This window comes from Oxyura jamaicensis, chromosome 4 (genome assembly GCF_011077185.1).
Source record: "Oxyura jamaicensis isolate SHBP4307 breed ruddy duck chromosome 4, BPBGC_Ojam_1.0, whole genome shotgun sequence".
Taxonomy (NCBI): domain Eukaryota; kingdom Metazoa; phylum Chordata; class Aves; order Anseriformes; family Anatidae; genus Oxyura; species Oxyura jamaicensis.
The window spans coordinates 41,250,016-41,275,523 of NC_048896.1; the positions used below are offsets into that span (position 1 = coordinate 41,250,016).

At 36.8% G+C, this 25,508-nt stretch overlaps 1 protein-coding gene across 5 annotated transcripts in view; it reads right to left on the reverse strand.

Moving 5' to 3' along the window:
- Positions 1-3,596: 3,596 nt before the first annotated feature.
- Positions 3,597-25,508, reverse strand: part of LOC118166146 (bifunctional heparan sulfate N-deacetylase/N-sulfotransferase 3) — a 76,151-nt gene continuing 54,239 nt past the window's right edge. For all 5 annotated transcript variants that reach the window (XM_035324795.1, XM_035324800.1, XM_035324799.1 and 2 more), the window contains exons 7-14: positions 19,169-19,351; positions 17,004-17,100; positions 16,071-16,194; positions 12,553-12,727; positions 10,876-11,046; positions 7,112-7,221; positions 4,901-5,003; positions 3,597-4,328 (exon numbers count right to left, since the gene is read on the reverse strand). In XM_035324795.1, the coding sequence (XP_035180686.1) occupies positions 4,209-4,328; positions 4,901-5,003; positions 7,112-7,221; positions 10,876-11,046; positions 12,553-12,727; positions 16,071-16,194; positions 17,004-17,100; positions 19,169-19,351 (1,083 nt within the window). In that variant the 3' untranslated portion in view covers positions 3,597-4,208. The remainder of the gene's footprint in view (positions 4,329-4,900; positions 5,004-7,111; positions 7,222-10,875; positions 11,047-12,552; positions 12,728-16,070; positions 16,195-17,003; positions 17,101-19,168; positions 19,352-25,508) is intronic.

Genomic DNA, 25,508 nt, shown 5'->3' on the forward strand with positions numbered 1-25,508 from the left:
ATCGGCTTTTGCCCAGCTAGATACTGCAGTTTTCTGTTCTGTTCTGATTTCATTGATAACAGCAAATTTTCCTTGGGACATTTGTTCCATCTTTTAGACATTTATCCTAAAAAAAAGTTATTTCATGTCTGTGCAGGCTGATGCGTTGGCACAACTAGTGAATCCCCAAAGCAAATAATTTGAATAAAGTCTGCTTGTTCTCTTACAAATAGCCAAGCTCTGGAAATGTTTCTATAGCACATTAGCAATTTCTGGCACAAGAAGTAAAAAAGTAAGAGAGTAGCAAAAGTAGTAAAACAAGCAGCTGCACAAAGCAGTAACATTCACTCACAGAGAGAGTAAGCAATATTTTTCATTTGTGAAAACATTTCATGCTACTCCCATGCTCCTGGGTTGTGTTGTAGGTCAGTGTCAAGCTGCTAACAAACCTGGAAAAGGACAACTTTTATGAACATAAAAATAACTTCCACACATCAGTACATTTTCTTATCAGAGTTTATTGTTGCACTTCAGATATCATGCCACTATCAGAATAATATCTATTTTTTATTAAAAAAAAATTGAGAAAAATGTTTCCATCAATTTTCATTCAATGTGAATGACAAGAGTATTACATCTATAAACATTGAAATATCTAATTAATTTCTTCCTGAGGAAGTTTCACATCTTTAAGCAATGAAAAAGGATATTCTGTACAAGATAGTCTGCAAATTATTGAAACTAATTCTTTCTGCACAAGTAAAACTGGGAATATATCACAGTATTTCAGGAATGTTTGTTCAAACAGTGAAGTGAATTCATATTAGCCTCTGTGTTTACACCCCCTAATGGTCCCTTTCTACTCATACTCACACATTGATTTTAATGGCACAGATATTTGAGGAAATCAAATTTCAGAATCATATTTATGAAAATAAACATGAAACTCACATAATCAAACCTTTGTTAAAGGAATTGCTTGTGCAGTTATCAACCACAGGAACAAAAACCATAGCTGTGTTACCAACCACAGTAAAACACCTGACTTTGACTAGCAAGTACAAATTTGTTGTGATAAATCACTGTTTTTTAAAAGTTTTAATAATGATAGTTTATTTTTGAAAATCAAACACTGCTGTAGGGAAGTTGTAAACAGAGAGGCAAACTTTCCCAGGTAAATTCATGTTGTATGACTTGCTTACTCAGCTGTACTCATATGCATCCTGTTATCTGGAGAGTAACACATGTAGCTCGTCTGCATGCTTTGCTCAGACTTCATTCTTCACCAAGCTGACTGCACATTAAAAGTCATTCTGCTTTTTAAAGATTCCTGTTAAATGTAAGAACATCTTTAAATAGAATAGTTCTGGAGAAAAATAGCATGGCTTCATATTGTCTTTGTATAAACCAGTATGTCAAACTCAGAACTGCAAAGACCACTAGCTGTTTGCCTTTACTTCTCTGCTGCTCTGGAGCCTGAGCCTAGCCCACCTAGTCTACCAGAAGCTGCCCCTCCAGCACCTCTTCTGGAAATGCTAATGCTTAGCAGCTGCCTCTCAGTAGGAGCTCTGACTTAACACTCATCCAGGATCAGGCCCTTTTTGGATACACAGTTCCAGGGCCAAAAGGTCAAGTTACTTTGTTCACAGTATTGACCCAGGTGAAGTTAGCAGAGGAATCCATTGAAATTTGCCTAGGGATTCATTCATTTTGTTTCAACCTTAGGAAGGGCACTAGGATGGTACAACAGCCCCTCCACCAGGATTTCAGAGCCACCAAGGCACTTCCCAGAGGACAACCTTTATGTGTGGCTGCCAAACCAAGTCTAGTCCACCCAAGGCATGACTGTGCATGTGGGGCTTATTGTCCCAGTTCTGCTGGGGCCTTGGTTTCCCAGAGAAAGACAGAAATGGAGCTTCTGAAAACAAAGACTGAGCTATCAAAGTGGCTGAAGCTCATTTCTCCAGCACGTAGGAAGCACTCAATTTGTGAAGATCACAGGCATTTTATAGTGCTCAAAGTTTTTCCAATTTTCTTCTATTATACATTTTTCTTCTATTTAAAATGTTTGAGTGATGTTACATCAGGTTATATAAATGGTAAAATCAGTCATGCCAGGATGAAAAACCCAAGTATTTTCTCCAGTTAGTCAATTTACTTGTAACAAATCCATATAAATGCTTACAGAACACATGAGCTGTCCATAGCATGCAGAGAATTTGCATTTACAGATATTCAGAATTCAGAGTGTTTCTTTTGTCAAATAAGAGTGTTTTAAGACAAGTCAGCTTTTGGGCCAAATCAGAATGACAGTGAATATCTAAAACGAAATGTAAATTTTCATTCTCTCTAATAAATAATAAAGATGTTCATGTTAAAAATGTCTACTCTAGTAGGTCCTCATCATTGATCATGCATATTCCCTTAGCAAAAATGTGCTGCGTAAAGAATATTGTTATATACAGCAAATTGGTCTAGAATTTTGCTTTACAGGCCTATCAAAACCAGGTATTACATACACAAAATCAATAAATAATAAAGTTTACCAGCTAGAGGTGCAGTAAGGATCTCAACATCTGTTTTCTGTTTAGGGAGTAACAGACTGCTTTTCATTCTATTACCTTGAAAGTTAAATTATGAGATTACATGAATGTTGTAAAACAGCACTGAGACATAGAAAGTTTTTCCACCATCTAATGCATGTTTTTATCTAGTCATCCTAAACCAAATTATGATAATAGTACAGATCTACTGTAAAAATCATAGCATTTAGTACCGTAGCTATCTCTATGCCTTTAAAAACATTCAGAGCCAAAGTTCAGTGGAGAACCAGTAAGGCCATACTCAGCTGAAATTTTCAAAAATCTTCTTTCTGAACTTTTAAGTACTATTAATTTGAGTTCATCTCACACTTAAACTGATATGAGATCTGTTACTGAAATGTACCAAAAATGTAAGGCTGGATATATATATATATATATTTTTCATGATTAGAGCCCAATTTTCTACCATGATTATACTTTTTTTTTTTTTTTTCCTAAAGCTTTTTTCTAAAATTTAATACCAAATTTGATTAAAATGTCTGGAAACAGAATCATTATTTTCATCTGTAAAACAGACAGATTTCTGCAGCTGACATAAACTGAAGGTCACTGCATGATGCTACAGTTTTGATCAGGTTGAAGGTTCTTGGAATATACACAGCATAGATTGAAGGCAAATAAATTAAGGAAAAATACTGGTGCAAATTAAGGCAATCTAAGCATGGATCTGTTTCTGCTCTTTACCAGTTTTTCATTTGAGTGGCGACATTCCTGATTCACAGCAATGTATGTCCAGAGTGCTGTATCCAGATTTGGCTGCTCATAGAAGCCAGGAGTGAAGGCTGTTATTGCACTGCTTCAGTTTGGTTCACAATTGTTGAAGTATAATACTGCTCATAAGGGTTTTATTGCAACATTTGTGCTTTACATAACCAATTAAATTTCTGTTCAGATACAGGCTACATTCTGTATTTTGCCACTGCAGTCAGTGCAAAATTAGGCAGTAATTATGGAAAAAGGCCCTTATTGCATTATAAGGGTTTGTTGTTACAGGCTATAATCATAGGAAATGTATTTTTTTTTTCTTTTGCTATACTGCTTTTGCCTGTGGATTCCAGATTTTGCTCCATGTGTTTTGTTGATGTGCACACCTAAATATTGTATGATGGCTGTACTTCTCACCCTTATTAGTATATCCTTTAGGTATTAGCAAACTGATTCCAATGGCAGTACACTTGGCATTTTATGCTACATTAAATTTTCTTATTTTATGCAAGACACAATAATCAAATACAAAGAAAAACTGTCAGCAGTCTAATACTGGACTACAAAACCTACAGGAGACACAATACTTTTAAATTGATATATAAAAATGTAGATATTTACTGTAAAATTGGACAGGTCATGTAACTCTGAAGCTTATACCAGCTGCAATTAATTTCCACATATGTGCACAGTAGTCCACAAGTCCACAGGCCCAGAAATGTTAATGAGAAAGATTTGGCCCACCAGAGGTCTAAGAAACACATGTATTTTCACAATCCACATGCCAGCATATGGAAATAATTTCTATATTTTACTCTTTTTTGCAGAGTTATATTTTACAAGACCTTCTGGTAGCTACTGGAGACTTTAGGTAGGATGACTGAAGTGTGGAAGAGCTTTCAAAAAGCCTTTTTTTCAATGCTATCTTACTTTCTGTAGTTCCTGTCTCAGCCACGATGGCAGAGGTTGTCCCAATTTGTGTAGGAGTTTTGACAGTTCCACATTGTGATCTCTGTAGTAGCTTGACAGAAAAGCCCTGCACTGATGGATATAAAAGCAGATATTTTTATTTAATAAAATGCTGTACTGTAATTGCTGTGAATTCTTAGTTTCAAAGTTTCTTTTACCTGTGTCAAAACTTTACTTTCTCCTATGCAATTTATATTTTTTTATGATATCTATTGCATACAAGTTAAAGCTCATCAATTAGCAGCTGAACTTTCACAGATAATTTCAAGAAACAAAAGGTGTCCATAACAAACACTGGTGTCAAAGCAAAGGATCTGATCTGCTCTCAGATAGACATGTAAATTAAGAATTGCTCTGAAGCCGGTATAGCTACTTTGAATTAAAAACAAACAAACAAACAAACAAAAAACACACCAAAAACCCAAACACAAACAACCACTTAAGTTCTTCACATTTGATATAAAGAACTAAAAAAAATGGTGCACTCCACAACTACCTTGAAGGCCTCATTTGTAGGGAAAGGTAGTCAAATAATTAATGGCTACTTGATTTTGTCTCCTTTCCTTTCTTATGATTTTGCATTTGTGGTGTCTCATTTATGGAGGCTAAATCCCTGTATAATGCCAATGAGTATAATGGTTTACCTCAGTATCCATCGGAGGGTATTTTCTACCTTTGCTCTTTCCAAGACACTTGGTTTTTCCTTCTTCCAGAAGCTGACACCAGAAACCTTTATGTGAATCAAACCTGAAACAAGTATTTTGTACACTTTCAACACAGAAATAAAATAAAGTAAGCTTAAGAGCTATTTTTTTTGTTCCAGTAAATTGTCATTTCAAGAAAAAAGGCATCAAACAAGTGTGGAAATGGAGAAGCTGAGGGGAGTTAACAGGAGCAAGGCATTAAGAACTGGCTGCAGACACAACGCATGAAGTAAATAAAGAGAAGAAAAAGGAGAGAGGCAGGAGCCAACAATGATCCTGGAAAGACTGCATCTTGCAATGTAAAGGCTATGAGGTGCTGCAAGTAGGATGCATCTCTTAAGTTTACACTGAAGATCTTACCTGCTAATGATACAATGAGGTGATTATTAAGATTACTATTGGGAAAGACAGATTTAATGTGGACAGAGATACTGGTATAATAACTGTAACAAAAATACATATGTGCAGTCTATATATGTTAACATGTGGACTTTGGACACAAATTTTAGGCATATTTTAAGGATTATATCATGTCTTCCAAGAACACAGTCCACGGCGAGTAAGTATGTAGAAAAAAAGGCAGGGATTTTGCTTGCAACACAGACATAGGTAACATCTGCTGGTTCATTGTTTCAGACATATAGTTTGGAAGTCCAACAGGAAGCAACACATTTACCGGACAGCTACACTGGGCTGAACAATGGGTTTCATCTTCTCCCCTAGAGAGCTTTTGACAGCAAAGATGGAAAACACTTCTTCCAGCTGGACTTTGGTTGATTTCATCAGCACAGTGTAAAAACCATGCACATTTTTTTTCCTCTTAGTTATCTCTGCCCAAATTATAAAACATGAATCTTAAGATACTTAGCCTACAGTTCACTTCCAAATCTTTCACTCCCATTCTGTAAATTTGGTATATTGGTATACCAATATACATAAAATACACACTATTGGCATGCATTGCAGGCAGGACAGTACAAACCTAGAAGGTACAAAACACTTCTAATTCTTTGGATAAAGGATACACAAATCCAAGTGTTTTTTTGTTTCACATTGCTATACTGCAATTTTAAAATTATGAGTAAAAATAATTTGTATAATTTGTATCTCTTCTGTAAAAAGACGTGAGAATGAAGTCATTTAAAGATGAATTACTGGTGTTAGCAAGCTGATAACAGCTGAGGGGACAAACTGGTATCAGCGCACTCTAATGGAAAAAGTTGTTTTATTTCTGTGAACATTACCTGGGTACAAAGGCTGACATAAGGGAAAATGCATGCAATAGACTTAGATGCAGATGGGATTAATTCACAGAATCCAGGCCAAAGGCTTCAGTATTAAAAAAAAAAACACCAACAACAAACAAACAAAAACAATCAAACAAAAACAAACAAACAAGCTACCACCACCATCACCAAAAACAAATCAAAAAGCCAAATAAACGAAATATGTTTTCAATAGACTCAACTTCAGGGATTATTTGTCCCTTTATATCTTTAAAATGCACTTGACTATCTCATGGAAAATGAAAGTCTGTTTTGCTACCTGTGCCATAAAAGAGAATAGAATACAACTAGATGAAACCATTAAATAAAGAAATGTCTAAGAAATGAAAACATTCTTTTCTGCGAGCTTCCTACAAGGACAGATAATAGACTCCTATTGAAAAGAGTAATCCTATCAATCTTACTTTAAGGGAAACCAAATCTAAGTGTCAGAATCCATGTGTATTTATGACATACAGAGTAGATGTCATATTCTTGATTGATACTGTTGAATCTAGCAGCTAATGTCCAAAACAGAAACTAAGTCTTCCTTTCTCCTTATGCATGTCAGTGTTCTATGTTCCATTTGCTGATGGAAATAAAACTCCTTTTTATTCATTCAAAATTCACATGTAGTTCTCACAGAGCAATATTTATTTTGCCCATTTGTCAAATGTCTACTCCAGTAACAGTCAAACTCCGTGTATGATTTCCAGGAAATCTAACCCTGAATTGTGCTCTTTTCCAGACACCAATGAATACATCCTACTACACTCACATGAGAGGAGAAGTACGAGAGGCTTTATTTTGTAGTGTCCTTACTTACAGACTGACTGGTATTTTAGGAACATATGAACAAGCAATAATGATGACAAAATTAACTCACGTTAGGGCTTCAGAGTAATTATAATGAGGAGAGACTCCCAGAAATTTCTGTACTTCATCCATTACGGTAGATGGGTCAGTTCGTAGCTGCTGTCCATCAATAATTAGCAACTAGAAAAAATAAAATAAATGGAAGTTTATTTTAAAATTCATTATGTCAAGTTTCAAACTGGAACTTCTACCTCTGTCAAAGTCATTCATTATACAGTGAGAAATGTCCTAGATAATTGGTCCAGGTTTATTTGTCATGATCATTAATGAGCAGGATAATGACATGTTAATTAAATCTGAAATATTAAATTGATATTAAATTGGAAGCTGTTGTGGCAAAAGAGAAATAGCAGTGAAGGACCTAGAAATATAAGAAATGTTGCAGGAAACTGAATGAGACTTGTCCAGAAAAAAAAAAGCTATTAGTGTCTGAAGAAATAACCTATTAATTCTCACAGACACAGGAATATACAAATATATGTTACAGTCATGTTGAAAGGCTTGTCACTGGAAATGACCAAAAAGACAGAAAAGAGTAGGTGGATGTTAAGTGAAATGCCTCACTTCGGAAACTATAAAAGAATACAAAATACTACGAAAAACACTTGAGAATATGAACGAAGGTAAAGAAGACATCATGACAGGCATGTAGATACAGAATGTGCAACACATCTCTAAGAAAGCCAGGTGCTGGTAAGCAATTTCTTCTTTTTGTAACTGCTTGATCATATATGCAGTCACACTCGTCTACTTCAGATAGGGCTACCCTTTTACCTGGACATGAATCTTCATGGAAATAAACACTACGTGAGGATTATATCAAATGTAGTATCATGACCCACCAAAATGGATTAGGCAAGCATTCATTTCCTGTCATGGAAACAGCTCTACATTTTCCATCATGTTTGGTGATGAAAAGGAGGGGGGGCTACAAATCTGCAGACGGTTCAATGGTCTCATTCCGTATGCAGTGCTGAAGCTTGCTCTTTATGCAAGGACAGAGGCTATGATTTGCTTCCAGAATTGGATGAAGCTTATTAGGTTTGCAAGACTATAAGGTTTCAGAGCATAATCAAAAGGGAGAAAATGTCTTTTTTTTTTTTTGAAAGATCAGTCTTTGGAATTGCCCATATGTGGATTTAGAGATGTGGATTAGTGAAGTATCAAGCTGTTCAGAAAGCAGTAGCTCATCCCAGAAGTCTTTCAAATCAGATGCATTATGACTGCTTGAGTCCAAAAATGAACCTGCTGTTTTACTAAGAAGTAAGCTCTGAAAGGCACAGCGGTCAAAAAGGATCCCAAGTGGGGAATATTTCCATCCAAAAGAAAAGGAGTGAAATTTCTTCTTCAGTATTTAACAAACAAATAGAAATATCTGGGCCATTCCTGCTTCTGCCACCCCCAAAAAAAAAAGATGTGTAAGAAAAAGTTTTGCCAATGGAAATTGATTTCAATTTCTGACACTTTCAGGGAGAAGATAACAAAGGGAACTTCACCAATCCTTGTTGCAACTTCTACCACTTACTATATGCCTACTGACTTTGTAAGAGCTATTAAGACTTCAACTCGCACATGTTGATACTCCACAATTTAGACAGCAATAAAAATTGTGTATAGCTTTGGATACCCCAGGGAAGAGCCCTTTTTGAGAACAAAGGCTCTATAAGGCTGTATTTCTAAGCTGATCTGTTTTCAGGTCTAGCTTATGCAACTGTTTCATGCTTCAGCAGTTCTCTGAAATTGCTAAAAAGTTTGGATATAACCTACCATATGCTGTTGCTTTTGCAATGCAAGTTAACTCCTAATACTTTAACAGATAAAATATAAAGCTATCAGGGCTGGTTCTTCACCATCATTGTGGGAGGCAAAATCTGGCAAAACTCTGTCTGATGACGTGCACTGTTCAGTACTCATCGGTTACTTTGGAAAAAAACTAATGAAAATGTTGTAGAAAATTTCATACAAGTATGATATGACAGTACTGTGTATCTCATGAATTCTGCAAGGCTGTCCCAAAAGAGAATATGTGAAGAATAGCACCAACTAGAGGCTACAGAGATTCTTTGGCACACCCTAGGAAAACAGAAGGTGTGGACTCCAGCCAAATTGTCTCAGCTAAGCAACTCCAGGCTAAACAGAAGGTTCAGGCTGCAGCCAACCTCCCTCAGTTAAAGTTATCTTTAAATGTTGGGTGAGGAGTAGTGCCAGACACACTGTTAATGTCAGAAAAATCTATTCCAGAAATAAACCTATGAAGGAGATACTGATCATGTGATATTGTCTGCCTGTGTTTGTATAGCAGACAATGTTCAGGGCTTAGGATGTAAATCTCTTGAGGCCTGATTTTACACAGGGCCAGAAATAGACTAACAACTTGTATGTTGTTTACCAGCAGAAGTTTACATGGGAGATCCAATTTTCAGATTGCTTATGATCCATCTATACCAAAATCTCTGGGCCCATAAGCAGACACACTCTGAGACTCAAAGACACACAGAACAACTCGTTGTAACACAAAGGATATATCAACGATTTTCAGGCTTGGCAATAGACACCATATGTAGGTGATTAGGAGCACCAACAGTTACAGAAGAATCATTAGGCAAACTACGATTTCATCTAAAAAACTGGTGATGTCTGAGATGGCAAACACACTGATGTACACAAAAGCTTTATTTATATTGTTAACAAAACCAAATCAGAGGCAGCTCTTTCTCTTTGTTCTTGAGACTAAATGGAATAAGCATGACTTGGATCCACATTGCTAAAACCTCTCACCCACAAAAACAAATTGGCTGTGTCCAGACTCCTTGATGGCAGTGGTTCTTGTTATCCTTTGAGCCATGCTTTGGAACTGCCTGGGAAAATGCTATTTGTTATGGGTCCAAACAGCTAGAAATGTGTTAAAAATCATGCACATGGATAGCAGTGGGCCAGTGTGTGAACTTTTGCAAGGTACAGGTTTATTCACTACAATAATCATAGCCTGAGGAGGGTGACACAGTGGCAGTGCATGAAAGAACAAAGGACTGGGTGAAGACACTGATGCGTTTAAAGATGGAAGTGTTACAGCTTCACTAGATCACATCCATTTTCATCTGTTATTCATATTTTAGACGGAAAAAATATTGTGTATACCCCAAAGTCTTCAAGCACCAAATCTCTTTTGAAGAGATTTTCCCCCTTCCCTCCCACATACAGAGGGCAATATTCCAGCTTATATCACCTGGTAGTAGACGAGACTTGTTACTGTTCAGAGAAGACAGGAATATTATTGAGCAGCATCTCGTTATTTTCCATCATTTTTTTTTTCTTTTGCGAAGCTTGATGGAATATCTGATACTAAAAAGACCACAAAGCACTGCATGCCTAGTTCTCTTTTCCTCAACATTACAGACAAAGAATCAGACATACAGTGATGAAAGCATGAGAAAATTAAAAAAAAAAAAAGAAAAAAAAAAGCTGTAAGTTAAAGGCAGTTCAGGGTGCAAGAGCATTCAATGAGCACCAATGAAGTTTCCTGAACTTCCAGATCATTCTGATCTGTTTTGCAGACGAAGTTTCCAGCTGAATGGTGCTAATACACAATATCCATAGCAATGTCAGATCAACTAATTAGACAATAGCTATGAATAATCAATGTCTTAAAGCATGTTAGAGTGTACCTAGGATACCCCCTGAGGATCAGCACTCGTTAGGCAAGACTATTACTAAGGTAATCTTTTAGTATATTATATATCTAAGTTTAGGATGTCAAGTTACAGTCTGATTCACCTGATAAGGTGGGAAGTAAGTTAGCCATCTTTCAATATGTGTAGCATACCATCCAGGTGCTAGGCATCTCTTTTGGAGAGCTCTAAGCTCAGAAGGGGCTCGAGGTCCAGCTGTGATCACCTGATAGAAACTGAATTTTAGAGCTGCAGGATCTTCATGTGATCGTTGATGCTGTAAAACAAGTTACATTGCTGAGTTTTACAGACCACAAAGGTTGTGAAAATAAGAAAAAACTGGTCAGTCTTACTGACCTTGCTATGAGTGATTATCCACAATAGAAGTTGGTTTAGGTTACTTTAGGTTAAGAAGTCCTCATCTGTATTCATTTGTACCATGAAGCTCTGTTTCTAGTAGTTTCATATTTTATTTTTTCCAGCTTAAACAAGGCAAATACTTAAAAAGGAAAATTTGACCATTGGTATTTATGAGGATCATTAGATAACTCAGGTCAGAAGAGCTCTCAGTAGGTTTCTAAGTCAAGCCTGCTATTCAAAACAGGGCCAGACTGGATTTATGGCTTTCATTTCTCCTCATCATAATAGTAACACAAAATATGTCACAAAACTTGTAAGAACTTTGTTCTTTTTTGTATTTGCATTTTATCCAATTTCATGTGGACCACAAGAATAAAAATAGCTTAATCTAAGTCAAAACTATTAACTAGGATTAGGACTGGAGAAGTAGAAATCTATTCTGAACATAGCTTACTATCTGTGCTTTAAATATCTTATAGCAAGGTAACTGGTACCTAGCTTTTAATTATATGCAATTGTTATACTGCTGAAATACTAGGTATGAATGACTGCACTGTGTAAAGGACTTCATCATACTTTTATATGGAATTTATAGTATTTTATTATTGTTGCTGTTACTAAAATATCTTTTAAAAATATTTTAAAAAGAAGCGTCGGTACCACAATCTGCCCTGATTCTTCAAAATGTATTCACTAGAGAGCCATGCTTTGTATTAAACTAACGTTCAATCAACCCTTTTAATTTTATGCTATGTTCTCAACTCCACTAAATATTTACTATTGCTTTGAATAAATGTTGCAAATTACATATGGGGAACCTACTTATTTTTATGATTTGCAGAATACTCCTTCAGCATTAACATAGTGTCTTCTAATATTAAAACAACACCACCACAAAAGAATTCCAGTGCTTTAGTGCTATGAAACATTAAGGTAAAGTACTGCAGTAAAAAAGCACTCAATGCCAATGGTGCATTTAAGATGGAAGTTCTACCTTTAATTGCAATTCAGCTATTATTTCTGCACCTGTTTTTATTTTAATCAGGTGTGTGTAAAACAACAAGATCATGGACCCATACAAATCCCATATTTTGAACGTGAACCAGACCAATGTTTGTATAAACTAATTTATCTGTGTGCTGATTACATACATTAATCAAGTGAGCAAGCATTTTTTTATGTTTACATTAGCAAGACTTTCAAAAATGTAGTTTCTGGTATTTTAACCTTTAAAAGATTTTTCAGATTTACATGGACAGATACCTTAGCCTATGGTTACTGATATGTGGTGCACCAACTGACCAATAAAAGCTTGTATTGTCCAAGCTCTTTATATATACATGGACTGAAAGAACATAGTGGATTCAAGGTGGAAACCTGACTTATTTGACTTGTGACTGCCTGTGTTCCTCAAAATGCGTACCTGATACCAAGAATATGCCCGGTCAGATGGGTCAATGAGGATGGTGATGATTTTGGCCTTGGGGACGAGGGAAGCAGCTCGTTTAGGAGCTTCCTCAGAATGAAAATAGTTGGCACTTTTCTCAAAGAGGAAGTCAGTGGTGACATTGGAAGGAGTAGGGAAGAAATCCATGTACCTAGGAAAGCAACATCGTTCTCAGAATTACTTGAAAGCCACAGAAAGGCTGACAAATCTGTTAAGTACATTTTATTCTGCAATAATCAATAGAAATAATAGCCTAATTGGTAAATAAAAGCAACAAGAAGTTTACATCGTATTTTTGATCATATTTTACTTGGTACTAGCTTTGTTCTTTTCGCTACATATAACTAGACATTGCAGCTATTTTTCGTAGGTGGAAGAAAAAATTATGATATTCAGGTATCTTTTTACAATTAGAGAATTTTAACTCTTTGGTCAGAAGGAACTCTGACCAATAAATGTCAAAAGTAAAAAAAGAGTTTTCCAAATTTGGTCCTTTGCAGACACCAATTATTGTGAAATATTGTGAGAAAAAGGCATTCAGTATCAGAACTGCTTTTGCTAAAAAGCAGAAAATAGCTTGTTTATATGGGGTAGATGCACCAATAAAAAACCACCACAGCTTCAGCAGATGAAACATTTCTAAGCAGTGACAACATCCTTCTATTATTGTTCTATGAATGGAAACATGGGTTGAATTCCTTTTAGTTTTCTTTGCGAGCTTTCCTCATCCATTACAAAATTCCAATTAATGTCCAATAATCTCACATGTCACATACAGACTTCTTTATTCCTAGCCCTCAGACTACTTCTGATTATTGCTGGGGAGAAAGAATAAATGGGAAATGTTGGTCTTCTTGATTTTTCAGTTAAACCTTTTATCAATAAAATAAAGGGCATTTAAAACAACCTCTTCTGATGGTTATGCTTAAGTACTGAAATTTCTTCCAGTGCTCAGACCTTGTTCTATTCATAGGACTGAACTACTTTCAATATAAATGACATGCTTTTGTTGTCTTTGAAATTGTAAGCATTGCAGGCACAGACAGAAGACCTGTGAGGTTGGAACTGACTGATGCACATACAGTTTTCCTTAGGGGACACACATCATTAGCATACAGGCACTGATTGCAAGGTATTTAGAGAAAAGGAAGGAATCTACAGTGGTTTAAAGAAACTGAACTTTGTGACATCTGGTTCTGAGAAGCTAATTCTTACAGACAACTTATTAAACTCTATAACATCAAAGCTGCAAAGGTTTTAGAGAACTGCTATTTGTGACTACTCTTGTTTTGAATGAATCCTAGCAAATTCATGGACTAAGGTGCGTGTGTCGATCTGCTCGAGGGTAGGAAGGCTCTGCAGGAGGACCTGGATAGGCTGGACCGATGGGCCGAGGCCAATGGTATGAAGTTCAGCAAGGCCAAGTGCCGGGTCCTGCACCTGGGGCACAACAACCCCAAACAGCGCTACAGGCTGGGAGATGTGTGGTTAGAAAGCTGCCTGGCAGAGAAGGACCTGGGAGTATTGTTTGACAATCGGCTGAATATGAGCCAGCAGTGTGCTCAGGCGGCCAAGAAGGCCAGCAGAATCCTGGCTTGCATAAGAACCAGTGTGGCCAGCAGGTCCAGAGAAGTGATTGTCCCCCTGTACATGGCTCTGGTGAGGCCGCACCTCGAGTACTGTGGTCAGTTTTGGGCCCCTCGCTAAAAGAAGGACATGGAGGTGCTCGAGCAAGTCCAGAGAAGGGCTACGAAGCTGGTGAGGGGCCTGGAGAACAAGTCTTACGAGGAGTGGCTGAGGGAGCTGGGACTGTTTAGCCTGGAGAAGAGGAGGCTCAGGGGTGACTCTACTGGTACATGAAAGGAGGCTGTAGCGAGGTGGCGGTTGGTCTATTCTCCCACGTGCCTGGTGACAGGACGAGGGGGAATGGGTTAAAGTTGCGCCAGGGGAGGTTTAGGTTAGATATTAGGAAGAACTTCTTTCCTGAATGGGTTGTTAGTCACTGGAACAGGCTGCCCAGGGAAGTGGTTGAGTCACCATCCTTGGAGGTCTTTAAAAGATGTTTAGATGTAGAGCTTAGGGATATGGTTTAGTGGTAGATTTGTTAGCGTTAGGTGGGAGGTTGGACTCGGTGATCTTGGAGGTCTCTTCCAACCTAGACTATTCTGTGATTCTGTGATTCTGTAATGAGGAGAGACCATATACTTAATTAACATTTGGTAAGCTTATTACATGACAGCATTAAAATACTCTATTAGAGTATTTTATATTATAAGTATTATATATATATATATATATATAAGTATTTATATTTCCTGCTACATGAAAATGATAATTTTGTAGAACTGGCTCACTGAACTTAATTTGTCATCATCAGCATAGATCCATTATGCCTTGTTTGCATGTCATCTTCCCTGACTTCAGAAAGCTTAGAAGCAAAGATTCAGCTCTTTAATTTCCAGTCATTCAGCCAGAATCTCTCAGTTGGTATTAACTGGATGACTCACCACACTTTGTGTAAGAAACTGCTGAAACAATTATAACTCTGTAAAAACTAAGTGACTTAAAAAGAAATTGGATCTGATGTATCTGCACTACGACCATACAACCGTGTTCACCCTGCTAATTTTATGGATGAATACAAAGTCAAAGGCAATAGAACTATTTTCCCTCAAACTGGGGAAAAAAGAAACAAGATAAAACATCAATAATCTTTTAATGGTGCTCCCCAGTCACTACTGGATGTTACTGTCTTTCATCTTGTAGTGTGTGTTTTATAATGCAGCACTTTCTGAAGGTAAGAGAAATCAAGAATGACCTTCTGGGTGTAGATACATCTGGTGACTCCCTGGCAGCCATAGCGAACATGGCAGCAGTGAAACATACTCCTCTTTTTAGCACTACTTACCTACCCTACTGAGCCATTAACATTATGCTAATTACTACATCTTTGAAAAACATTTTGAGAGTCTCTCCTTCACCCCTCTTTCTTTCCCTCTTTACCTGATTGCTATTCCTAAACTGTAGGTAAAGGAAAAATTGCATCGCTAATCTATTTCCTTTTTTTTTTTTTTTTTTTTTTTTCTTAAGAAGTGAGATTTCTAATAGGAACATATTTTTTGCATCCATATATATTCAACTAACAACAGTCACTGTCCCAGCTTTAAAGTCATGTGTAGTAAGGAGTAAGTTACCTGTCATAGAAATATGTTACAATTTACCTTTAAAGACTTGGAGAATTGAGAAATTAATGTTTTTACTCTTTCTGCATATATTGATACTTGGATATTTACAAGAAAGCCTCACAAAAATTACTGCACCTATGATATGCACTATGACTGTTATTCACTTGAATTTACTTAATTTAGAAGGACACTGAAGGTTATTTTTTTTATCTCTCTATGTATACACAGTTAACATTACCAACAGCAATGCCATTTTTGTATTGTTCACAATATATAAACTTTTAGATTTATACTAATAACCCATCTTACCAATCAATCCCCCTGTGGTAGTTATTTCTATTAAAGAACTGTACCTCCTCAAAGGTTTTTGGGCTGGGGGAGTTACTAATGATGGAAGGATGCATTATCAGGAACAAATACAAGGCTGTGGTACCTGTAGATGGGATAAAAATCCAAGATTAAAATACACACGCACACACATATTTTATGGGTCATACACTCAGATGGACTAAACTGACTTTATTCCTTTTCACATGAGTGAAGGGATGCTGATTTATGGCACCTATGAATCTGTATCTTCTTTTGAATCAAAGGGATTTAAAGAACTCTAAATAGGTGACAGAGAAACTAGAGTGCCCATGCTGTTTTTCATGCTTTTAAAAACTGCTTTAAAAATTATTTTTCATGAGATTGTTACAAAAATAATTTAAAAGGTGAAGACAAAAGGAAACAGATAAACAATTTTATAATTACAAAGAAAATTAATCATGAAGTTATTTTACAAACTATTGTAACCTTGCAATTCAAACTGTCCATTAGGAACTTCTTCACATAAAGTAAATTCCATTGAAATAACAAGTTTCTGTAAAAAAGACACTTGCAGCACAGACAAAAACTTGCAGCTAAGAATCTACATGACTGGAAAAATGTCTGTCTTTCCCTCCCTCAGCTTTGACAAGGTCTTGTCAATCTTGTTGACTTAGCACTATTACTCATTTTGCGATAAAGCTCACAAAAATCTGATGCGCACCAGAACACTGCAAATGTTTATATTCATGGAAAAATGTAGATGGTCTTTTGTTGTAACTTATATTATTAAACTGTATTTGGATGCCTGAAAATAAAAATACTATTAGATGACCAAGATCTATAGAGAGCACCCTGAGAAAAACCTGATTAATTGGTCTAATTACTTCAACTTACACATAGCCTACCTATCTTGATGAAATAATAAACTCTCACCAGTTTTCTGTGGTCCTACAACCAAGAATTTTGGTAATCGATCACAGGATTTTTCTTTAGACCAGATATCTCTGTGCCGTTTGTCATCACATGGATTCTAAAATGGAGAACAACAACTACTAAGAATTTTAATGATAATCATAACTGACATGGTTCTTAAATTCTGTTTACGTAAATTAACAATTTGTCATCAATATGCAAATATTCTTACCACAAACTATTATTTTCCCTTATGATAGAAAATAATGTTATGTATGAAAGAACTATTTCAGTAATTTATTTTTGTGGGAATAGACACTTTCAGATGAGTATGTAGCAGAAACAGAGTTTTCATTTCAACTTATTCCTACATATAGTTGATCAAGCTACTCAACAGACCCTGGGACAAGATCATTTCTCAAATGAATATCAGTAAATTTAACAGAATTATGCCAAAGACAGATCTGATATAACATATGGTAGATTTGGGAATAATTCAAAATTGATCAATTACATAGAGATTAAGAAGACTTAAAATTGCTAATGAATTCTCTAATTACTTTTTCTTTTACATTATTTTAATGGGTATCGCTTTATATATACTACAGTTTTAAAACTAAAATGGTGAATTAATTATAGTAGAAGGATTTCCATTCACATATACATCTGATTCCCCAGTACAAATCAGTACAGACTACTGAGTCCACACTGAGTCCTGATGTAACAGTTTTTTTCACATTGCTTTACATCTGAATCAGTTTAAATTTGCTTTACAAATGCTACTTGCATACAAATTTTGACACTGCTCTTCGGCAGTACTTTGCTGAGATGAAGGGAATTACCAATCTTCTAACTGCATTTACGTTTATGTGAGTTATAGACAAAAAGAACACCACTTTCAGTAGATGTTAGTCATTGTTACTCAAAAATGTCTGTGCTATGTTATACTAATTAATTATTCAAGTCCTTTGGCTACAGGCTAATTTACATTTTTTAAATTCGTGCTCTCTTAACATTATGCAAAGTTCTCAACATATCTTCTGCTAGTTCAATGCTTTATTCAGGAACACCACGAATTTCAAGCTGTAAATTTAAGGCCAAATTTGCAATCTCATATTCAGATTCTTACTAAATTGGCAATTTAATATCCGACACTTGAAAATGTTTGGATAAACAAGCTTAAATTCATTCTAAGGTTTGATTTTGTAAAGCTTGCTCTCTAGAATATTTTGAGTCACCTCACAAAGATGATTATTCGGGATATACAATATCCAGGCAGGGTTACAGGTATCTATAATACTGAGGCCTGTCAGTATTATAGTTATAGTTATATACCTGTCATATACCTGTTACATACCTGTCAATACCTGTCAGTATTATAGTATAGTTATACAGGTATCTATAATACTGAGGCCTGAGAACTGTCACCAAGTGGCTGAAAACAGAGCATCACAACAGTCACTGGTTCCCGCAGCAGTTCCTCTTTAGGGACTGTGCTCTTATCACAGGGTCACTGGCTGAAGAAGTGTCAGCTGCAGGGTAGTGCAGGCTTCAGCCGTAGCTTATCTTCAGATTCCTGACATATTCAATCTGCTCACTTAGGAGAGTGACCTAATCAAACAGCAGAGTTGCCAACATCACTGTACTACTAAGTGCTGGTCAAGTTCTTGCCTGGACACTTTTCAGCCTTTTGTGAGTAACTTTCTACTCTAACCTATTTCTGCTTGGTGAGTCGATTTTAGTATTAAGGTACCCATGGTCTTAGTGCTCTTTGCTCTTTTTGGATTCCCTCTTCTCTTCACACACTTGTTTCACAATAAAGTTTGTCTTTAATGGCCAATTGTTAAAACATGCATATACATCTCTTTTAAATGCTTCAGCCTTGTTAGCTTAAAAAGGAGAAGACGAGAACTAACACCAAATGCCTTTCCTTCATTTCCCACAATTTTAAAAATAAGACACAAATAAAACAAATTCATTTTTACTATACGTGGTAGTATGTATTAATTTTGCAGTCTTTCTATGGAGATTAAATTAATAGCAAGCCAAGCATTTGCTTGGATTGAAACTCATTAACAAATCTGAAAATACTATTTTACAAGAAACTGAAACAAAGAACTTCACAAAAAACACCATCAAAACATTTTTTTTTTTTTCCTGATCTCCTTATCAGCAAGCCTGCATACCTGCCAGAGAGGGTCCTTTTGCTCAGGGAATAGTTCGAAATACTTGTGAGCCAGCTGCACCGGAGGAAGAGTTTGCAGTTTCAGGTTTGTCCACGTATGAACAAAGTTGGCTAGATTCACAAACGTGTACAACCCCAGGCGATCGTTGCCGTAATTTGACAAATGTGTCATGAAGATGCTAATCTTAAAAATAAATAAATAAATAAATAAATAAATAAATAAATAAAGTATACATTGACTCTTTGCGTCACTAGATGGCAGTGTAACCACAGATAATATAAATCCGATTTGCATTTTGCTCTGATTTAGACCTGCAGGACTTTGACCACATCTGTGCAGATTTTATTCTCCTTCTTCTTAATTGAATTACATCCTCCTTCTCAAATCAACTCACTGGAATCACTGAAGAAAACTGTAGAATAGGTACCAGGAGCTCTGTGTGAACTAGGATACGCCATCCAACCCTGGGGTTGTATATTTACATAATCTTTACATAAATTCATTTAATGGAGAATACAGCAAAAGCAGTACCTGCAGTTTTACTTCAAGTGAAATACATATGCAACAGGGAACAGAAATTAATATTAGAAATGTAATTCTGTTTTAGCAGAAGAGCAAAGAAGTCAGAGACCAACAGGAGAGGTGACCTCTATTACAGCGATTTGAATCTTGCTGGTCCAGCTGTAAATTTCATAAGATATGTAACTCATCGCTTCTACAGAGCTTCTGCTCAAGAACTGGGAAGGTAGTTAAATCACACGCAGAAACAAAAAGTCTGAAGCATGACTTTTAAATAACAGTTCATAAAATATTACACACACACACACACAAAGAGCTCCCCATCCTGTCAATTGCAAGGCTGCATGCATTTTGCTCTTATCTCACTGTGAAATTGTGATGCAGACAAATCCTCCCTGCTACATCCCTAGGTCCAAACGCACTCCCGCACTCCACCTGGAAGCAACGATTGCCATCACGGTTTCCTTTCAGGAGAGAAACACGACGTGGATGCACATAAACCGTTGTGCTGAGCAGAGCAGCAGTCCCAGCCTCTCAGGATGCTCTCTCAGGGGCTGGGGAAGGACTGAAGACTGAAACGTCTGATTTGGAAAATGATCTGTTTTCAGAATCATTTTTACTGATGAATCTGTCTGTTCTTACATTGACATCTGTGAACTCCTGCTTCTCTAGCAGGGATTTTATATATATATATATATATATATATATATATATATATATATATTTAATAGGAGAGCTTTCCCATGACAAATTCTCCAGACTCATTTCTATTAAAACATTAGAAACAGGGCTCTTTATATAAATAAATCTGCCAATGCCATTAATGGGTAATTTCTATTTCAAGTGAAACTTCACGTAAACCACTTGAAAAAGACATCACGACCAGAACTCTGAAGTCAGCTCAGGAACTGAAATTAATTTTGTAAAGGAATTCCAGCCTTCAATTTAACAAGGAAAAAAGAAGGATGAAAAATGTGGATCCACAGCTTAATCCTTTTGTTTTAGAGTATTTAAAACACTGGCTTCTTATGATAGTAAACTTTCGAAGCTTTTGAATGTCTTTCCTTGAACACCTCACTGTAACACTGTGCATTACTCGCAGTGAACAAACACATTATGTTACAGGAAATATGTTTTATTAATAGTGTCATTTGGTGACACCTCTTTGGCCTACAAAGTAAACAGAGGGCTTCATTTTGTCAGACTCAGGTAAAATAAGGAGATACACATCGATTAATCATTAGGGTACAATCTTTCATTTCAGATAAGAGCAAGATTTCTTTTTAAATACTCCCCTTAGGCAACCAACAGCAAGCATTTTGCTAAAATTATAACCTTTCCAAGTTTCCTTTTTTTTCACTTCTGTTCTCCAGGCAGGAAGAGCCTAGCCACATGAGTGTGCCAACAAAGATACAATCGGAGTGTTTCCATAAAAAAGGTTAACTTGCTTTCTTGACAACCCCTTTCTTTCCCACACATAGACTGACCTCTGACATTTCTAATGTCAGTTCACCTCCTGGCAACTCCTTACCTGCCAACTTCAGCACTGCACTGGAAGAAAAAAAGAAGAGAATTTGAAAAGATTGCCATTTCAGGGAAAATATATAGTATTTTTTCCCTGAGGGGAATATCATTGTAATTTGAAGAATGTGAGAGTGGAGGCTAAAAATTTGCTTCGCTACATCATCATAAATCATTTCCAGCATGTGGAACTGTGTCAATGAAGGGCAGAAATATCAGAGATCTTAGTTCCATTTTACAGTCTTTTTTTTTTTTTTTTTTTTTTTTTTTTCATCAGATACTTTATGGATAAGTATTTATAACAGCAACAAAAGGATGAACAAATGCTCTGTTGGAGCACTTCTATATAGAGCACTACACCTTGTAAAGAAATCTATAATTACTGTTACCAAATGTATGACCTAATCTATAACTTTGCATGGCAGAAAAGGTCTGGATTACTTATATAGCATCAAAAATGTTGCAGATCAGCTAAGATTACCTTCCAATAAAGTTTGAGCAGAAGTTTTTCCCCTCCTGTTGGTACTGTGCAAGCAAATTCCTAGTACAATCACTGCCACTACCACCGGGCTGAATTAGCAAACACCAATCCTGTGTTCCATAAAACAAGAAGATATTGCTTAACCAGGGCCTAATTCACCCAGTCTGACCTGAGAACTGGCTGTATTTACATTCTCCCGAGAACAATCCTGGAACAGTTGGCACATGAGGGACTCCCACGGGAGGTGCTTCACAGCCTATGATGCCAACTTGCCAGGCACTCGCTGCTGTGCCAGGGGCATTCCCAACGGCCTGGTGACAACAGCTAAACAGCCATGGCATCAGGGAGATGCCTAAGCTCATTCTCCCGTTTCCCTGGCTACAGCAGAAAATGCCAGCCAAGCGCCATTTGGATGATTTTCACCTTGGTGTGAGCCCAGCTGCAGGGATAGTGAGTTGCTAGCTACCTCCCTGCTTTCCCACCAACCTGTGCAGAAGAAGAGTATTTAGCAATTTGTAGGGCAGTACAGATGATGGGAACTAATGCAATTGTTTTTCCGTTCACAGGTGCGCAGTTTCATACCTAGGCAAAACAGTCATTATTTTTTTGCCTTCTGTTTGAGCCATGATGCGTTGTTTTGTTCCATCATGCCAGACTCCAGGTTTTATTCAAACAACTCCTAACTAATGAGGATGCTTGCTTTTCCATCCCAGCTAATAACTACCATACTATGCTATTAAAGATTTATTCTCTTAAAACTACAGATCAGGAAATATAAAAAGAATCCTTTGTGGGCATCTCAGAAGGCTCTATCTCATTAAAAAAAAAAAAAAAATTGTTCAATAATCTTGCATCTTTGGGCAATGCTATATAATATAAATAGAGCTTCACGTATTTCTTCACTCCTACAAAAGGGAAGCAGCTGTGAATGGATTTATTTTTATTCTAACAAGCATTTTAGCCTCTCTTTCAGCTAAAAGGAGCCTATTTGATTTTATTATTTTTAGCCCTCTTTTAAAACCATTTCTTCGAGGGCATCTCAACATTTTCTTTATCCGAGTGCAAGCTCTTCCTCATAAACAAACTATCATCTTAGTTGCACTTCCATATACACTCTCCACAGGATTTAATATCCTTCATGAGGGGACTGAAATGGAATACAGACCATATTTAAAATGATGGCTTGGGACTAAACCTGGCCTCTGGGCAGCAGCTCCTTTCTCGCTCACACCTGTCTTTCCTTCCATCTTCATCTTGGAGTAGCAGAGGTGCTTCCCTGTACTCTGCCTTCCCACAGAGCCTTGCAGGCAGCTGTAGCCTCAGCTCCTTTCAGCTGCTTCTCGGTACTTCTGTATTCCTTCTTCTCCAGAACAAAAAGGCATTTCTGTTTTGCTCTTCTTCCCATTACTAACCTTGATAATATTTGGGATTCTGACTACTACTGCAGAGATGCAGGGAAATGAGGAGAAGCATTCAGGAGAAACAGCTTTTATCTTTTTAAATACTCATTTTGTGCTGCATATTTTCTTACTACAACAGTATTTCCCAATTAGAGGCAATAGCTTCTAGGTCAACAAATTGCAGTGAAGACTGAGATCGAGTTGCTGTTATTAAATTACATGTATCAGGGAAAGATGAACTGGCATGATCTCATTTAAGTATCAAGAACCGAGAAAAGAACACAAGCTTGGCAAACAATTTACACGAAATGAAAAAAAAACAACCACCTGCAACAAGTTATCCAGCTTGGCTGTTACTGCAGCAGGGTAGGTATTCTAATAAATATCAATCATCGCAAAATCAGTATTATTAGGACGCAACATCTGTTAAGAATCACACAGCAAGGACATTACTAAGCTCCTACAGTTTTGACAACAGCTGTTTTCCTGACAAAAACAGAGGAGCCCACCTCCCAAGGGAATCACGTTATCCCTTCATCCACAAATGTGAGAAGCCACTCCTATGGCTGCAGCTTTGTGACATGTTTGTGTCCCAGGCTTCTTCACATGGAAGCAAGGGGACTCTACTTCTGAACAGATGGGGATAAGACGACCCATTCAAAGACAGTGGGAAAGACTTTTCCGAGTTCCTGTAAAGGTTGGAAAGGGTGAATTATGAAGCCCCTCTACATCGGATATAAATGATTTATGGTGAGCAAGACTAGCTGTTCCTATGGAAAGCAGCAGCATGTCCAGCATGCTCTGTGTTGGGCAACCTGAGAATATTCCCACTCCTTTCCATTTCTCCAGATAAGCAAAATTTACTTTGCCTCATATTCAAACTCCATTTTATACAATCCTTTGATGAACAGGTTTCACTTACACCTCACTACTATTTTTCATACTCCTTATCTGTTTATATTTTCTTAATGTTGTATCTCAACACAAGGACTTTTGAATTTGGTTTCAGAAGCAGTAATAATGAAGGAAAAAAAAGGTTATGTCTACAGCAGAGTAAAACAAATTTAAGCACAAAAGCCTGGAGAACAGTAGCCCACTAGGTGAGTGGTCCCCATACTTCTTTGGAAGTGCACATATATCATTATTTATTTATAAATTACATACATCTGCTACTGAAGTTCTATTATTTTCTTCCCACATCCCAGTGGATTATCTTGGGTACCCTCTGGGGTGCACATACTCCCCTTTGAAGACTACTGCACTAAGCAGTCAGGATCTGACTGTGAAGCAAGATTACACAGCAGACAGAAGACTCTCCTGTTGGTGGTTAGCTGTTCCCTCTTTGGCTAGCATTTGGAAAGCAGAGGGATGACAGAGACTGCCAGTGACATTGGCCTTGAAAACCAGATTTATTATTATTTTGACATTTTGAATCTGGAACTAGAAGAAGTTGGTAAAAGAAAAAGCTGCTAATCATTTATTGCAGAGTGGGCAATATATATATATATATTTTCCATATACAGATCTATTGCAGGCAATTCCACTTCAACTAATTCATATTTTCATACTATTAAAGCAAAGGTATTTTTATCATTGGCATGGTGTCTCCCTCCAATCTGTGCAACAACATTGTAAGGCAGCACCGAGGTCTTCCAATGAAGTTAAGCACAACATTTTAAAATTAAGTAAAATTATGATTGACAATTAATTAGGTGATCTCTGCTAGGCATGAGAAGCAGATGCACTACCAATTTAGTATATTGCTGTTATTTTAGCTACTGAACAAATGTTTACAGGCCACAAGAGTAAGCCTAAGTCTCAGAACACCTATATTCCAATTAATTTGGCATTGTGTACACTCTGTTTGCAGTTCTGATATTGTCTCCATATTACTCAGAAGAATTTTGTTTCAGGTATTCAGAGACTCGGTAACAGCTGTTTTTGCTCCATTAGACTCACAAAGTGATAGAATAATGAATTAGATTGCAGCCTGTGCTGGAATATATATTTTTAATAGGTTGAACCATATTCCTCTAAGACCTGTATGCTACCAGAAAAGCTGTGTTCAATGCCACAACACAAAGATTCCAGCTTGCAACTCACCTCTTTGTTCCTAGGCTGTTCTATTAGTTTCAGAGCTACCAAAGATCTGCCTACTTGCAAAGACAGCAGGGCAACTAGTTGAATTTGATTTGCATAGCAGTGCCTCCTCTATAAGTATGACAATGCCGGGGATGATTTATAAGATCAAACAAAATTACATATTTTGCATAGTCCTCAATTATTAGTCTGACAGTCAGGAAACCTGAGTTTATTTTCAGCTTTGGCACAAGGTGTTTTTTGTTGTTGTTGTTGTTGTTTTTTTTTTTGGCATTCTCCAAAAATTGCTTACTATGGTTGTGACTCAATATCCTAGCTG